This window comes from Drosophila pseudoobscura, chromosome X (genome assembly GCF_009870125.1).
Source record: "Drosophila pseudoobscura strain MV-25-SWS-2005 chromosome X, UCI_Dpse_MV25, whole genome shotgun sequence".
NCBI lineage: Eukaryota > Metazoa > Arthropoda > Insecta > Diptera > Drosophilidae > Drosophila > Drosophila pseudoobscura.
Window position 1 is genome coordinate 37,710,477 of NC_046683.1, and position 17,676 is coordinate 37,728,152.

Sequence of the window (17,676 nt, forward strand, 5' to 3'; positions counted from 1 at the left end):
TAAACTACAAGCAAGCGAAGGATCGTAGGATCTTAGGATCGTAGGATGATGAAAAATCAAAAATAAAATACAGAAGATAATATGATTGTTGAGAAGCAGAGAAACGAATCTACAGACATAGAACAATCCAATGGACAAGGCAATATTTAAAAATCTGCTTAAGCATTAGATACTATATACATTACAATATGCATAACACTACATAGAAGTAGATTAAGGGGAATTTTACAGTCCATTGTCATTTGGCACTTCAGTTTCCTTCGGCGGTTTCGTTCGGGTCTCTTTTATCAATCGTTTGACTAGCTTATTACTCATAAATCCAGTTTCATTGTATGTATGATCGTACATACGTACATACACATATATACATACATACATAATTAATTAACTAGCAAAGCGAACTGAAAGCGTTCAATGCATAAATCTCCAAAAGCAAGTGAATTGTTGTAAAGCAAACGAAAACAAACCATTTTAAGGAAACTATACAAAAATGAAAAATAATACAATAAACAAAGGAATTCCAAAAAAAAAAACAAAGTCTGTTAATATCGGGACAAATGATATTTTAAAATGTCATACCTGATTCGGGCTCAAGTCTTATAGAAAGTAAATATTGTTTAATCTGGGAGATGCAATTGTGCGAGTAGTTATATATAAAGGGATATATTTACTGCTGGACTTATCCTCTTACAAGGTTCTATGTAGCTCTGCGCTTCGTCAGATCCGACCCCATTCGAAGCTCTCATTTTATCAAAATGAATTTGATAAGAATCGGACCACCAGCGACTATATCAAGGACAAATATTGTACAAGTTTGAACAGATAGCCAAGCTGCCATTTATGCATGTACATACATATGTATGAATTTCTATGTGGATAGTCAATAGGTGGATAAGTGAATAGATGGATAGCCAGGTGGTCAGTTGGCCGCTTTCAGCAATCTCTAAAGCAGATAAGACACGATCAGAGGCTGCCAAAGAGTACATAAAGTCGGATTGAACTTTGAATCGGTTAGATTTCCAGAGCCCAAAAGAAAATAAAATTTAAAAAAAAGAAGCCTAATCTTATGACAATATTAATGCTTGGCAATAATCTGCCTTCGAATGCGAAACAAAACCGAAAACCCGATAAGCATTGCTGATTTCTAAATTTGTACGTAATGCCAATCAGCTCGCACTAGGCCCCCGGCCCCCATCCCATGCTCGAATAACGATAGAGAGTGCTACAGAACTAGCTGATCGGGTCAGGCAGATCGACGGAATGACCTTCCCCTTCCCCCCAGGTGTCAGAAAGCAGGGGCAAATTGTAATAACCTAGAAGTCGAACCTGCATACATGGATGTGGATACATAAGTATGTGTGTACAGGTGCATGGGAGTGCCAAGAGGCAGCGGCGAGCGAAGGAACCTCGCCAAATGTAGCGCACAACTAGAGCGAGTTTTCAAAAACTGAACTGCTTCCCCGACTACTTGGACGGAGATTCAGTTAAAGACTAGACCAACAGCACAATGGAGGCCCTACTGGAGTGCTGGACTCAGGCTGGGGAGTTTATGCAGGACCGCTGGCTGTCGCTGCTCGACGTGATAGGCGAGGATCCTTGGCGGCTGTGGGTGCTGGGCAGCACTGTGACGATATTCTCCGTCTACTGGGTGTATGCGACTCTGTTTACCATTATGGATATTACGAATCGACCGCGGTTCATACGCAAATACAAGATCCAACCGGGTCAGAACGAGCCCGTTGATCTGACCAAGCTTTGGCGTGCCATCAAGGTGGTGCTTTTTAACCTGACGGTCGTCAATCTGTTGGCCTCGTGGGTGGTATTCGAACTGATCTACAAGAACAATAACAGTCTGAATGTACGGGAGCTGCCCACGTTCACGCGATCGGTGCGAGATCTGGTGGTGTTCGTGGTGCTAGAGGAGATCATGTTCTACTATGTCCATCGTCTGATGCACCACAAAGCGATCTACAAGTATGTGCACAAGAAGCATCACGAGTGGACGGCCCCGATAGCGGCGATCACGCTGTATGCCCACCCCGTGGAGCATGTACTGGCCAACCTTCTCCCGGTGGCACTCTCAATAGCGCTGCTGGGCACCCACGTCGCCTTGGCCTGGATGATCTTTGCCTTGGCCATTATCAACTCGATGAGCGATCATACCGGATACAGCTTCCCCTGGTCGGGGGGGTCCGTCCGCTTCCACGACTATCACCATGCCAAGTAAGTTTTCGGTTGGCTTTGATTTTGAGATCTCTCACATCTTCCATATACACAGATTCAACTATAATTATGGTGTGATCGGTTTGCTGGACAAATTGCACGGGACATATCGTGCAACGCCGGAACAGAAACCGCCCATGCGGGGCAGTGGCAAAACAGTCAAGAGGAAACTAAAATAACTACAATTCGGTCTAACACATTTTCAATCATTTTTATTTACTTGTAAATACATTCAAATTTTCAGTGCTGCCAAACGGCAAATGTATGCATTAAGACCCAAGTTCGTTGTCGGGCTGTGGTTACTGAGCAGAATAGTTGGTATTTTGTGCGAAAAATTCTATGCCACTATAATGGTGACGTGACTTGTTGGGGAGTTTCAGGGGCCAACAAAACAAAATACACATATGTATGTACATATCTTTGCTAAGTTCAATTATTTCTGACAGTCTCTGGCGATGAAAAACGATAACCCATGTTACGTGGTACGAGTCACGACTACTTTTGAAATGTTGATAAAACTGCTACTTAAAAGTACCCGTGACAAGTAACAGGTTTTGGTAAATATCGCTCATCTCTACTATTTTGGCTAGAAAATCGGCAAAAAGTCAAAGTAAACGCAGAAAATTAACGTTAACCTTTTTTAATAAAACAATAAGAAAGTCATGTGGAACTCCTCCTTTCTGCCCCTCACATAAACACGTAAAATGGCACCCAAAATCCCCTAGATAACGCTGTGCGGAAACACTTAGTGAAAGCGTTGTGAAAACACACAAAAAACAAGAGAAAAAAAGGCGAACGAGATAAGAAACAAAATACAAAGAATCCAAGTTGTCGTCAGCAGAAGCAGCAGCAGCAGCTACTGGGAGAATGGTTTAGTCTAAGGGCCTAGACGCAAGTTGAACTTGGCAAAAGATTAAGCACCGATTAATCACCGCGCAGATCCGGAGCCAGCGCCAGATCAGGATCCAGTGCACTACCATGTCCTCGGCCGTCAACATACAGATCGTGTCGATGCCTAATCTGGCGAAAATCGAGAACTTCCTAAAGGATGTCAGCTACCGGGAGACGATCGAGTACAGTGCCAATTTCAACACACGCCTGTGCATCGAACGGCGACTGCGGCTGCCCTTCCTTGATCCGCAAACGGGCGTAGCCCAGAACCACTCACAATTGTTCATGGACAAGCGGCAGCGGATGCCAGGCTTTCGGCAGGGACAAATCTACACGTATCCGGCGGCCAGGTGGCGAAAGAGTCGCCGCCAATACTTGACCAAGATGTACAGGTGAGTCCTAACCGCTTCTTCACCTCTGCCAGCTGCACCATTAGGTTGGTTGCTCATACTTCCCCTACTGCTCCCTCCTTTTAGTCGGTTTCCCGAGCGACCCTTCCAGGCGCTGCGCAAGGAGCACGAAGCGCTAGTAGCCAGCGGCGTTAATCTCGGCATCGGCCTGAGCAGCCTAGGCGGCGGCAGCAGCTCCTCCTCCCTCAGTCTCAATATGCTGACAGGGGCGGGTACAACGACGCCCTCAGTCCTGGCTGCACTGCACAGCGATACCACGCACGACTTCAATGGAGCCTTCAGCCTGGAGGAGTCCAGCTCCCTGGGTGCGGCCGGTGGCGACACCTCCGATAGCAAGGATAGCCAGCAGCAGCACCACCACCAACAGCAGCACCATCAGCAGCAGTTAACACAGTGCAAGGATGATCTGCCCAAGGAATGGTTCTACGATGACATGGACATGAACGATGTCGACTCGCTGGAAGAGCCAAAGTCGCCGGCAGACGACGAGTACGACTACGATCCGCGCTATGGCAACAAGAAGAGGCGCAAGCGTCGTCCCGGCAAGCGGGGTACATCCAATGCGGCTATCGGTGACGGTGGGGGTGGCGGCGGCGGTGGCTCCAGCGGCGGCTCTAGCGCCCGACGACGCAGTGCCGTGATGCGTACCCGCATTACCACCACAGATGCCGCCCTGGATGCTTCCCTGGAGGCCATTGAGTTAGGCGACAGTGTCCCTGGAAGCAATGGCGGCGGTTGCGGTGGCAGCGGCGGAGGCACGCCCACTTCCAGCAGCGGCATCGGAAATAACGGCGGTGGAAGTGGGGGCAGTGGCGCTGGCGGTGGCGCCGGTGGCCGACGCTCACGGGGAGTGGGCACACGCGGCCGGCGACGGACCAAAGGAGTCGGTGGATCCTCCATGGGCGGCTCGGGCTCTGGCCTGCCCCACAGTTCATGTGATCCGCACATCCCGGGCATGATCATTGAGCCGCCTTCCTTTGAGAGTGCCGCTGCGGCAGTGGGCGTCGGCGGCGTCGTCGAGGACGGGAATGCGCATTTGCGCAACTATCGCAAATATCTGTAACAAATGAACGAATGATGATCAATAAGAGTTCTCCCATGCTTAGTTCCCCATCCTCACTCCTACCCCCAATCCGCATTCTTCCTCCCAGCTCTTCAACCAAACTATTTTTGTATTTGTAACACGTTGATGTAACTGTTTTCTGCATTGTTTTCTATATCGATATATCGCATAATCTACATATTTTTTTCGCACCTAATTTAAATCTAGTTTAAGCCTGTAGCTTATTAGTTCCTTATGGGATCGGATGAGATGAGTTTCTCTTAACAAGAAACACGTACCCAAACCCAAACTCAAATCAAATGCAAATGGACCAGGACCAGAGACAGAGACAGGCCGTAGCAAATACAATTCCAATGTGTCGTCGTCTCTTATGACTTTACTTCCCCATAGCCAATTGACTGTTTGTTTTCCTACATACATATACATATATAGTACATATATGCCATATATACTACATATGTCTGTCCTGTCTCACTTTACATTATGCATCTCAAACATATATACATATATATATATATATGTATATATACGGAATGTACCACACCCTCTATGTACTACTAGTCTCTCTCCCGCGGACTACATACTATCCTCCACTCAGTCGCAATCTCGGTTTCTGTCCTTTTTGAGCCTTCTGAGTCCTTCTTTTCGGGGGCTCAACTTTTAATCGAAATCGAAACCTTAGTTGAAAGGGAGACAAAATGAAAATTGATATGATATGTAATGTATTTTAGGCAAGTGGTAGGGTAGGGTATAGTTTAACGACAACTCGATTTCGTAAACCAAAATTTTTCTCTAGGATTATAGCACTTAAGAGCTAAAAAGAAGAAATGAAAACCAATTAAAACGAAAGTGAAAATAAAATGCAGAAAAATCGACGAAACGAAATCAAATTGTGCAAATTTTGATAATCAAAGGCATATTATAAGAACAAAACAATTCTAATAAAAGTGAGGCATAAAAATCGAATCGAAAAAAGATTTACAAAAATGGCAAAAGAATTAGGTTTCTAAGATGTTTTAATATATTTTTGAATAACAATTGTGTGCAGATTTTTACAAGTTTTTGCATTTGTGTGTGTTTACGGGTAACTGGTAACTGGTAGCTGGTAATTCTGGCAAAGGCAATGCGAATGGGCTTCACAATAATCGGTTCCGCACGGGATTTGCTGATCATCGTTCATGGGGCTCTATTGCCAGAAATATTTATCCAGAAAGCCGCGAAGGCTTTTCTTATGCAAAGCAATATAGATTCACTTCCTTCGCTTAGCATTGTTGGTGGATACGACCTGCTCTTCGTTGGGGACATTTACCGGCTCTGGTTCTGACTTTGTGGTCTTGGCAGAGCGTTTGCGCTTTTGAGATTTCTTTGCGGGCACGGCTTCCTGCTTCAATTCGGGTTCGGGCTCCTCCTCCTTGGGTATCTGATCGCCTGCCTGCCCCGGCTGTTGTTTTTCCATTACCTGTCCAAGCATCTCGACAATCCACCGAAATACATCGTCGACAGGGGGAAACTTTTGGGCACGTGGAGTACGTTTTAGGCCAGACCAAAGAAAATGCTGCTCACTCGCCTCCGTTGTCGGCTGCTTGGCCAAGTGCAGCTCGAACGCTCCACGACGAGGCGTCCCTTCGACATTCAGCTGAAGCTGCAGCTGCTGGAGACCGCGCTCTTGCAGAGCCGCGTGTAGCTCTTCGGCCCGACGACCGAAAACGCGTCAGGAGCGGCAGTGTTCGATGTAGAGGACTGGCTGCGAAGGATCCAGGGCTGCTGCCCCAGGATCAGGCACAAATGTGGCCTCCTGTGTGGAAAACAGACAAATGTTGGATGTTGAGTGATCTAAAATACACACTTTACCCGACTTACAATCACTTTCTTACGTCGCTTCGGCGGCATTTCAACGTGACCTTTTAAGAAAAATGCGCCATTTGTTCCCAGTGCTGTGAAACGCTTTAAGCCTAGTGATGAGGATGATATTCGTATGGAAACGATAAGAATGTATTTTAATCGATGGATAATTTAGCAGCAGGCGTTTTTTGCTGAAGAGAACACAGATAGATGTATCAATCGGATAAATTTATATATTCAGGTATAGAAGTCCTAGCTAGCTATTAATATCAAATCGAATATCAAAATCGAGGAATATGGTTCCAGTACTTGACGGATACGATTAACGCATTGTAGACCAGGGGGTATTTTAATATTCCATCGAAAATAATGAAAATTGAATCATTTCAGCTCAGTTCAGATGAACGATTTTGTGGTTTTTATAAGTTCAGAGAAGATAAGGCATAGATCTACAAGAAGAATTTACAATCACTAATATTTTACGATATTTATCTCAAGTCGTTGAACCGTTTATATAGTCGGGGCTTAATCATCGGTATAAATGTTGGTATATTTCTGGACGTCAGACGATTAAGCTGACGTTCTTGTCACCACGTCTAGCTCACACACTTTGCAAATTTTATACCTTTCATGGTATTTTCCAGAATATTTTAAAACGCATTTTGCACTCACCCTCTTGTTTAATGCTCCAATGTAGAAATTTCTGAACGTTCGCCATCAAAATTTCAATTTTTTCAAAAATGTCGGAAAAAAGTGCATGTCAAAAAAGGGGATGAAATAGCAGCTTGCCCATGTTTTTCACACTGGCGGTTCAATGGGGTTTATAAGAAAAAACAACCAAACATTCTTTAAACTCTCATTTTCCCTTCAGGTGTCGCTTTGGGTAATTACATCAACAGGTACTTTATATGTAGCAACCGTGTAGTTAACGTGTAGTTACTATGTAAATAAATAAATCTAGTGGAAATTGTTGTTGACCGTTTTCGTTTAAACCTTATTTTATACGCAATGAAATAAGACTGAAAATTTAATTTAACCAGTCTTGTAGAAAATTGATTTACTAATCGGATAAAATAATGAATTTAGAGCTGAGGGTTCCATAAAGCTAATAATATTCAACGGAATATCAAAAATAAGGAATATGTATAATAGAACTTGAACGTCAGTACGATATATTTTTAAAATGAGACGGTATATTTTGGTATATTTCTGACGGCCGGACGGTATATCTTATCGATAAATCCTATACTGGTTTTGTGTTATTCGCTTTTGTGTTATTCGTTAATTTTTTTCGTTGCGCCCGGTTGTGTCTTTGCCGTTCGTGTGTGTGTGTGTGTAAGTGGCCAGTCAAACCAGCAGCAGAGTGCCGGGTACCGAGCGAGAGAGTCCGACTGACTGTCGCCGCCGCCGTGTTCAATTTTGATGTTGGCATAGAAAAGTTTCCTATTTACTTGGCTTTTTGTTGTTGCATCCTTTTTTTTCCTGTGGCTATTTGTGCTCTTCCGTTATCTCTCTGTGTGTGGCTATATATGTTTACATATGTGTCTGCGAATTGTTTAGAATTGGCGGTCGAAAAAGAGACATACAAAGATTCCCAACAATTGGCTGCTAAATTGAAAACCCAAACAAAAGATGATTTTTTTCTTCTAAATTTTCCACTTTGTGCCGCACCCAAAATAGTTGAATTAAATCAAATATATATTGTAAAAAAATAGTAACTTCAAAAATAAATTGTAATAAATGTATACAAATGATGACAACAAGAAAGGAGAAGAGGCAACATAGGACGTCACGAAAGCAGCGAAAGGAAAACAGCAACAGCAAAAGCAACTTTAGAAACAAAAACGAAATTAATTAAAGTTCAGTTGTACGAAAAAGAGCTCAAGTCGAGAGAGTCCGCTCAGAAGCAGTAGCCAAGACAGCGGCAGAGTCAGCAGCAGCTTGTTGAAAATTATTGTGCTGTTTTTCACTTAACTTTTTGTTACATTTTGATGTTTGTATGTATTGCATTATGTACCGTACCACGAAGCCAAAACTTCGTAATCGAGTTTTGAGTTCGTTTCGTCGCTTGGTTCGCTCATGCTGACCCTCCTCTGGCTCTCTCTCTTTCTCTCTTGCCGCTTACCTGGTGCGGTGTTTGAGTCAAAGTCGGAGTCGGAGTTTGAAGAATTGAACAGTTGTTGTTGCTGTTGCTGTTGCGATTTCTAGTCCCTAGAGAAAATCAAATTTTCTTTACATTTTCCTAAAGGTAAGTTATCCATAAATCCCAGTTTGGCCTACGTACAACTTAATTGAAAACCCAAAAATTATCCAAGTTGAGTGAGACTTGCGATTGAGCTCAAACACACATAAAACAGGTTTTGCTAGCTAGAAAGAGATGTTGAATGGGACAAGAGCAGGAGAATACAAAACGGCAGACAATGAGCGCGAATTAAAGTTGCGCACTGGTGTGTGTGTGTGTGTGTGTGTGTGTGTGTGTGTGAGAGCGTCCACTAAGGTGGGGCAGATGCTGACATCAATGTTGCCATCATCATCACAGTAATGATCATCTCCACGCAGCCAGCAGAGATACATGTGTATCTCTCTCTCCGTATTTTTATATTTTTATATATTTCTCCATATATTAATGAAAAGAGAATAAATCTGAAAACTGCTATAATAAAATGTATTCTTTTGTGCGTGCTTCTGTGGCAACACCGCCCATGCGGTCATCGCTGGCAGACGTCATCATTGGCTATACTGCGCACCCGCTACGCCCCAGAAGAAACGTCGACGTCAACATCGCAGTTGACAGCCAAATTCCTCCGCCCCGATCCGACCTAAAAAATTACCCTACCAGTTGCCAGTTGGATGGTTGGGTTAATGAATGCCCTTGCTGCCTGCCCCGCGGGGAAGTGTGGTGTGGGAGCACAGTGTGTGCTCAGAGAGGGAGAGACAGAAAGAGAGGCGCAGCCAAAATGATCTTGAGAAACATTCCGTAGCTTCTGCTAAGCTAGTCATATACGTAAAAGCCCTCTCCCAAGAGAGAGAGAGAGAGAGAGAGAGCGCGAGAGAGAACACTCACACAGTAGGAAAAGTGGCGAGAGACAGACAAAAGAACTCAAGCTTGCATTAGACACTCAATACATCTATTAAGCTAAAGGATTTTGGTAATTTGGATGGAGATCTATTATTCCCGTCTGGTCCGCTCAAAGACCTTTTTTAAGCCTACCAGTCTAAAAAACGGTTGCTGTAGCTTTTTTTTTCCATAGAGCGGAGTTGTTGGTGGCATTTCAGGCAGGTGTTATTGGTTATATGGACATTTATATACTGCGGTTCGCGTCACCGAAGTTCCACTGTATGCTAAGCTGAGTCTTGTTGATATGCAATCGCTGTGGACATGTATATCGCGAAGGTTTCTCTAAGTGTAATTATATTAGAGGACCCTGATGGTGTTATACTATAGTATTATTGAATCCAATATTTCATACTTACATATGTATAGTATACGTACATACATATGTATGTATGTATGTATGTAAGTGCATACTTCAGAAGAATTTAATTGGCTTGATTTTTTGACTCCTAGTATACACATATATGTACATATGTATATGCATGGGCACATATTTACATACATACATGTATGTTTCATATCGTCCCACCTCCCACCCCATCGAACCTTCATTTATATGGATCATTTTCAGCGAGAGAACCTCCAATTGAAAGCGATAAAAAAAGAACTTGAAACTCAAGTACGGGCCACATTGAAAGGAAGTTCAATCCAGGGCCCCCCCCCCCCCCCCCACACATACACCCTAATTTATATGGCAAACAATGAAGAATGTCGAGCATAATTAAAACAGTTCGTTATTCAAGCAGCTGACCCTACAACAGAGGGGTGTGGGTGCGGTGAATCACTCGCGGGGACACTCACTTTGGTCATGCTTCGCCAGATCTCCCCATTCTCCCTCCCATCAGTTTTCTGAATTCTTTTCCTCTGTTTGATCGAAATAAAAAGAAATAAAATAAATTCAATTTTCTATCGACAAATCATTAAAAGAGAAAGATGCATTTTTCGTTTATCGTAAAATTATTGTAAAACGTGAAAATGGCAAACCTTTAAATGGAAGCCTTCGCATAAATATACAGACAGAGGGGTACATACATATGTATATATATTTACATACGTTATTTTGATTGATGGCCCGATTGATTTACCTTGCGAAAAAACACTTAAATTTGGCTTGAACTGAAGAACCGGTGAAACGTTCCATTCAACGTCCCAAGTTTGATCCCGAAACTGAATGTATTGATAATATTGATGTCACCTTCCCTCCATGGGGTATGTCTTGTCCTTTTCGTTTACGGTGCCCCCGAGCATGGCAAAATGATATCATCGATATCTTTCGCGCTTTCCGCCGCTCCATCCCCTACCTTTCTCTTATTTGATGAGATTTATGACGATATTTTTGTGCAATTGCCTGGTATTTGTTATAATTCCAAATGGAACGCCCAAAAATATCAAGAATAACAAAAAACAAAAAAAAAACACTCAAAGATTAAAAATAAAGAACAAATTTGTGTATTCCAATTGAGCAAATATACATATGTAGGTATATATGTTATATACATACTATATATGTATAGATGTGCGTGCGTGGATTTTTGTATATTGATATCTCGCGGGCTGTATCTTTTCTCTGGAGCTTTTGCCATGCGGATTGTGGTAAGTTTTGGGGCACATTTTTAGATGCTGCCCTGCCCTGCCCTGCCCTGCCGCACCCTCCCCCCCGTGTCTTTCGTCTCGTACTTCATAGCCCCCTCTACAACAATCCAACACTGTTCTGTTGACTTTGCCAAACAGCTGGCGATTGCGTCATTTCTCTTGTTCTCATTCGCGTTCGCGTTCGGGTTCGGGTTCGGGTTCGCGTTCGCGTTCTCTTCGCTCTGCCGCTGCCCTCGCTCTCTTTCGCAGACACTTTTTATCCAATTCCCAGAGCACAACAGCAATAACAATCCTTTGTGTGTGGCTCGGCTCTCCATACTCCATGCTCCATGCTCCATGCTCCATGCTCCACTCTCCACTCTCTTGTCTGATGTCATTTGCCTTTTGGCTCATGTTGCATGTCTCACCGAAATCCTTTTTGAGCAGTAGAAAATCAATAAGCCCACACACAGCACATTTGTGGTGCGTTGTCGATTGTCGACGGCGGCAATGCATAGCAGACCAAAGGCCCACGACCCATGAAAGCATAGAAGCATGGAAGCAGGCCGCCGGTCGACGCGTACTCGTACTCGCTACGTACAGTAAACAATCCTCGGGCCGGCCAGCAAATGATGAGGTCATCACCAACCATCGTTTCCAGTTCGGCTATCGGTTGGTTCTTGCCGCTCACTCGGTTGCCAGCTCGTTGTTCGGTCGCTAGGTTGCCCGTTTCGTGTACCGTGAGCTGGGCAGAGGGGTATTCTTGTTTTCGGGAGATGTGTTCGCAGGTGTTTTTCCCAGAAGGAAGCATATAATTATTACATATTCGATCCGCCTTACTTTAGATATTGTTTACAAATATAGAATGTTCTTTCTAGTGTGTATACCATTGTTCACGAGGTTTTGCAATGTGACCCACTAATTCGCATCGGAGCACACAGTTCAGTTCAATTCAATCGAGGCATTGATCACAGCAAAGACGCACAGCGGCACAGAGTAAACTTTGAATGGCTCTCCCGTACGGACTCTGAAATAAATATGCACATGTACACACATGATCATACTAATAGCTACACTTTGAAAGTTTTCAATAATCTGTTTCACTTTAAGAGTACTTTAAGAGTTTAAAACATCATTTTGTGTGGCATATTTTGTTTGTCAATGTGTTGCGGTTCCGTGAGCCAAATATGTAGCAGGGGAGCGCCGAATAACAAGGCTTTAATCGAAATTGTGAGTTGACCTCACATTTCGGATGATTAAAATAATAGGTACAGTCACAGTAAATTTTGACAGAGGAAGAAGCCCGATTGGCTCTTAGTCTGAAAAAGAGAAGGCCAATCTCTTCGGGCCATTGCCAAATTAGTGAAACAATTTTGTTAAATTGCCTAAAAAATTAAAAACCTGGGCAAGAAACTACATATATACATATGTATATAGTTTTCTTAGAGGAAAAGGACCCATTTAAGTCGTCAAAGTCTTTTGCAGCAGAAATTGGACTAAAGTGCTCCAAAGATCCGTAGACGGCTACAACAAGCCAACCTTTCAGGGAGAATAGATCTCTCGAGAGACTATTAATACGATCATGTGTGTGTGTGTGTACATATACATATGTATGTATAGATAATCTCCACGCCCTGCCACAGTTTGTTTGCATTTGCGTGGTTTGTGCTTGGGTTTTGGGGGCCGCCACTTCCTCTGCAATCTGCGCTCTGATTTGCTTTTGGGGAGGTGGGGAGGTGCTTGAGCAGAAATCAAACGAGCGAAGGCAGGAAGGTCCACCTGAAGTCCACCTTTGTAAATATTTAATTTTGTGCAATCTAGTCGAAGAAAAACATTCCTAAGGTAAAGTTGGAAAGGAACGAACTATTCCATGACCCGGGCTAATCGTACGGGAGCTCTCGCAGAAGGACTAGAAGGTCCTTGAATCGCGAAGCTAAAGGCTAAGGATAGCTAGTACATTGCGTATAAGTATTTCGATTGCCTAATACCCTAATACTGCAATGCTAATACTATTGGATAATTAATTGTAACTAATGGTACATATGGACAGACATATGTCCGTACTCCGTGGACACATCTGTTATAGATACAATGGAATCATCGTTAGTTCGGAGACATAAGATGTTCGGAAAGGATGAAGCTACAGTTCCATATGGTTCCAGATCCAGCTTCACAGAGATCGCCTCCAATCCACGCACATTCCCCTCTCTGCCCTTGCAGTCAGTGTGTGCAGCGGTGGGGCAAGGCAGGTCTATCAGGGCAGAGACTCCATGACCGTTCGCGGTTTTAGCGGTTAGATTTTTGTTTTCTGGCTTTTCTGGCTTTTCTGGCTTTTAGCTCTGGCTTCTTTCCACCGGCGGCTACTGAGGGTTTGGGGGGTGGATGGTCACCTAGGTACCGTTTCTCCGTCAACGTCAGCGCCGACTGCGACGGCACTCGAGGGCATTGCACTTTTAAGTGTGTTTTTTTTTGGATGCTCGACGCACTGGGGGCGGGTAGGGTAGGGTATGGTAGAACAGGGTCCATTTGGCATGAGGCATGTGGCACAGGTGGACACAAATGACGGAGCTGGAAAGGAGTGGCGTCTCCGAATCGCGTTGCACTTTGCAGTGCGCCCCCTTCCAGCTGTTCCAGCTGCGCCTCTGTTTGTTGTCGATGGTTCTTCTGCCATGAGTGGACAGAGACAGAGACCCAACGGGGCGGGCTAATTAGGCCCTCTTGTCATTCGGGCTAAGTGTATGCAACTATGTTGCTTGCCACATGCAGAGGGCGCGCCGTGCCACTTGGCTACAGGAAAGGCTGTCGAAAGCGAGTTTTCTTCGCTGATCCATTAAAGCCCTTCGAAAGTAGGCTCAAAGCAGATCCAGTGCTCTTTGATACAAGTTTTTTAAGATGTACATTGTACAAATTCACTATATGAGCTATCACTATGTACACATTATAGTAGAAGTACAAACCGGTAAACATATGGGTATTTATGTGTACATATGTATGTGATGTGTGCTCTGTGCTCTTAGGCTAGAGTCACTCTCCTGCTCTCCTGCTCTCCTTCTGTCCCACTGTCCTCTATGATAAGTGGAGGGAATTCAGAGATCGAGCGGATTCATAGTCCAAGACTTACAGACTTGATTTGGTTTCTAGCATGAATTTATGGAATGCATACCTACATATACCTACATATACAAATACATATACATATATATATACATTATGTAAACCAGTTTACTGTTCGATTAGTTTCACTATTAGCTGCATCCTGGAATTGGTACATATTGTTATTGTTGCTGCTTGTTTAAGAGTTTAATCACCATTCCACTCGATTATTATTATGTATGTTGAATAGGAAATTAGTTTGATTTCCAGCTATGACCACATTGATTGATATTATCTGATCAAGTGTTTCTCAGATGAAAAGAAAGTCTGATATTGGTACGATATGGTAATTAGATTTACAGTAAACCCCCTGTGGAATGAAATCGAATGGAATGCCTTGGAATGGAACCGAACCGATCCGATCCGATCCGATCCGATCCCATTTCCCTCTCCCACTCGCTTTCTGCGGCACTTCTTGAGTCTTCTTTGGTTACTAGTCCGTTAGTCTTGGTCGCCAGCTGTGTGCCAGAGTGGCATTGTTTTTCCGCAGAGTTTTCCTACTGGTGGCTCCATTCCATAAATTGCATTCCATAATATACATTGTATTGCCCTGTTGCCGTTGCCGTCGCCGTCGCCGTTGCCATCGCCGCCGCAGCCGCAGCCGCAGAACGAGGAGCATTGAACTTCTGGCTGTCCGGAAGCCCGACAGAGACTCCCGACCTCTACTGCTGCCCCCAGCTCATCCCCACCCTCTCGTTCGTTGTGCCTCTACCAGGTTTGCCTCCGTCTCTGTCTCTCGTATGGGAAAGAGTCAGCGTAAAGCTTTGCGCCCGTTTTGGTCACTTCCTTTGACTCTCTCTCTACCGCTCGCTAGCTGGATGCGACGCTTGCTCGTGGAAATGGGAAACGCTTGACTGAAATCGTTTCCCAAAAGGGTTTTCTTTCCGCTAATGAGTGGAGTGGCGTTCAAATGGATTGAAATCCTCAGCTTTGAGGCTCCGCAATTAATTGATCGGCTTAGCAAGATCAAAGCTGCTAGCTCCTTTCTTTCATACATACATACATATATACACACATACATATGTATGTCTAGTCACAGTCTGTCTAGTATGTATGTACATACATATGTACTCCAACTAAAACGGATCGTAGCGTGAGTTGCCTGCGATCATGGCCTCTTCCGCCTTTTCCGCAATTCCGCAAAGAGCTCTCACTGTTTCGAATATTTCGACCGAGACCAAATAATTAAAAGCTAATAAAACCCATTTCCATGTACATACATACATATGTACATACGAGTATGTATGTACTTTTGTCCCGATATTTAACCAATTGCCATATAATTTTATTTATTTTTATCTGAAATTAGTATCTATTAAAAAAGGCAAAAGATCACTTTCTGGGTATTTTTACAGTCAGTCATGTTTTCCTCTACCATTTTCTCCTATGAGAAAGGTGATTCTTGATAAAAGTTGTTCCTCTTAAAAGTGATTTATGGGAGAGTGTGAGCCCGTATTCTTCGTTTCTCATGGCTATTGTCCCTCTTCGCACTCTTGCTTAAGCGGGGCAAAATCAAAATTCAGTCTGTCAGTTAACCAACTCAACCAGTTAATCCATTCCCTGTTCGCTGGCCTGGGAAAACAGGAGCCGTTGAATGTGGCCGTTGAATGGGGTGGATTCTTGATCGAATCCGACTCCTGGATATGGCTTATACAAACGGATATACAATACATACGTAGGGTGCTACATGAGTAGCTGGCCCAACTTTCAAAAAATAACTTTGGTGGTGGAAAATGGTTTTCGGTTGGCATTTGGCATTTTGCATTTTGCATTTGGCATTTGGCTCGCTTTGACCCATACCGTGGATTACTGTTTTGTTTCGGACTCAAATTCATCTCTTGTTGACCGATTCCTAAATTGTGTGATCATGGTAAATCCTTTCCAACGTCCAAGGATGCCTCAACTGCACGGTGACAAGACAGCACCAGTAAAAGTTGAACTAACTCTCGGCTTCACATCCCCTGTGTCAATTTCAGTTTTTTAGTGCGAGTCCTGCTAAGGCACGAAACTTGTATAGCAGCCCTCGCATATGTACGCTTACACGGATAGGTGGACGGGGGTAGGGTGTGCGTAATGCCTGTGTGCTCCTGTCGCTCTCGCTCTCGCTCTCGCTTTCGCTGTCCCTGTCACTCTTTTCCCGTTGCTACACTGTGGCAAGCGATATATTGGATCTGGAGCTGGGTCCCAGTCGCGTGTCGAATAACGGTGGTGCTGCATCTGCTGCTGCTCCTGAGGGTTGGAATGCAAAAAGCGGACAGTAGCGAGCCGAACTGAACTGAACTCTGGAGAGGGAGAGGGAGCTGGAGAGGGATAGAATATCGTCTGATTCATGGACGTTTACTATTTATTTGCTACCTAAAGTTGCTTGCTTCTGTGGCACTTACGAGTATTTGGTTTGGCTCCAGAATGACTTGGCGTCCACGGCGTCCACGGCTTGCACGGCTTGCACGGCTTCCTCCACCACGCAATGGAGAATTTTCCAGCAATAAAATGTACTTTTAATTGCGCCCAAAAGTCAACAATAACAGCAATTCTCGAATGAGAAATGCTGGTCGAAGGCGCATTGATGGCTCCGTTCCGATTCGTTCCATTCCTGGTTCCGTTTTGCTTAATTTAGGCAATTTATTGGAATTTAATGCGCTTCGATGAGGGTCTCCGATTAGGAGGGGTGGATAGGGAAGGGAAGGAAGGGAAGGGTGGGTACGATATCAGCCTCAGCCTCGCCAGCAGAAAGACAGGGATAGAGAGAGATGTGTTTGCACATCGTTCCAATCGTCACAAGAAAGCTTTAATTAAAGCTCAAAGCGATCATGTATGGGTGCTGTGTGGGTTGGGCATGGAGAGGGGGGGGGGGGCGTGGAGGGAGAGGGTGTGCTAATTAATTTTCTCTGACTGAACACTCACACAAACACACAGAGAGACGAGTGACTCAAACACTCACTCACTCACAGCACCCCCCCTCCCCTCCCCTCCCCTCCCCTACCGTTTACCGTTCCCACACCGCAACTCAAAGTGGAATTTGGAGGGAGAAGCAAGATCAAGGGAATGAGAAGGGAATAAGGCTAAAAAAAACCATCAAGCGATGCCTAATGAATCAGCCGCAAAAGGCGCCGCACAAACGTCAACAGCAGGCACAGAACGACGCTCGTAAAAATGAATGGATACTACAGAAGAGGGACATGTGAAGGGGAAAGGGCAAGGAAGGTCCGTCGAAAGCAAGGACCACTGCATTGCAGTCGAATCAAGGGGCCAAGGCCAAGGCCAAGGCCAAGGCCAACAAAAATCCAAGTTCCTGGTCGGAGTCCGAACCAGCTTTATACATATATACTTCTGCAGATGCATCCTAGGAGGGACCTACTATAGTGTAACTACACTGGGTTTAAATTTTGAAAACCAGGAGTCTGGAT

General features: G+C 44.3%; 4 protein-coding genes and 1 long non-coding RNA gene across 9 annotated transcripts in view; 3 read left to right on the top strand and 2 right to left on the bottom strand.

Annotated features, from left to right (window-relative positions):
• The first annotated feature begins 1,458 nt into the window (after nt 1-1,458).
• Nucleotides 1,459-3,014, top strand: LOC4814201 (fatty acid hydroxylase domain-containing protein 2). Its single transcript, XM_001354288.4, has 2 exons — nt 1,459-2,223; nt 2,279-3,014. The coding sequence occupies exons 1-2, from the start codon at nt 1,508-1,510 to the stop codon at nt 2,400-2,402; spliced, it is 840 nt and encodes a 279-aa protein (XP_001354324.1). The 5' UTR covers nt 1,459-1,507; the 3' UTR covers nt 2,403-3,014.
• On the top strand, nt 2,785-4,976 carry tth (toothrin). Its single transcript, XM_001354289.4, has 2 exons — nt 2,785-3,506; nt 3,591-4,976. The coding sequence occupies exons 1-2, from the start codon at nt 3,202-3,204 to the stop codon at nt 4,585-4,587; spliced, it is 1,302 nt and encodes a 433-aa protein (XP_001354325.3). The 5' UTR covers nt 2,785-3,201; the 3' UTR covers nt 4,588-4,976.
• A 609-nt stretch (nt 4,977-5,585) lies between these two features.
• Nucleotides 5,586-6,558, bottom strand: BthD (BthD selenoprotein). 2 transcript variants are annotated; one of them, XM_015186903.2, is made up of 2 exons: nt 6,448-6,558; nt 5,586-6,382 (listed from the first exon to the last, which is right to left on the bottom strand). In XM_015186903.2, exons 1-2 carry the CDS (start codon nt 6,475-6,477, stop codon nt 5,837-5,839), a joined length of 576 nt encoding a protein of 191 aa, XP_015042389.2. In that variant the 5' UTR covers nt 6,478-6,558; the 3' UTR covers nt 5,586-5,836. The 2 variants fall into 2 exon arrangements, with proteins under 2 accessions (XP_015042389.2, XP_033237656.1); XM_033381765.1 differs by having other exon boundaries at nt 6,439-6,558.
• Nucleotides 6,559-7,674: 1,116 nt separating this feature from the next.
• Nrg (Neuroglian) overlaps nt 7,675-17,676 on the top strand; it is a 46,118-nt gene continuing 36,116 nt past the window's right edge. For 3 of the 4 annotated variants that reach the window (XR_004470718.1, XM_015186904.2, XM_015186905.2), the window contains exon 1: nt 7,675-7,764. The gene's annotated coding sequence lies outside the window, so the exon portion shown is untranslated. Of the gene's footprint in view, nt 7,854-17,676 lie in introns of all 4 variants that reach the window. The other variant, XM_001354290.4, reaches the window with a different exon arrangement.
• Nucleotides 15,322-17,091, bottom strand: LOC117185166 (uncharacterized). The gene is made up of 2 exons (XR_004470719.1): nt 16,654-17,091; nt 15,322-16,569 (listed from the first exon to the last, which is right to left on the bottom strand). It is a non-coding gene; the product is annotated as an uncharacterized lncRNA (long non-coding RNA).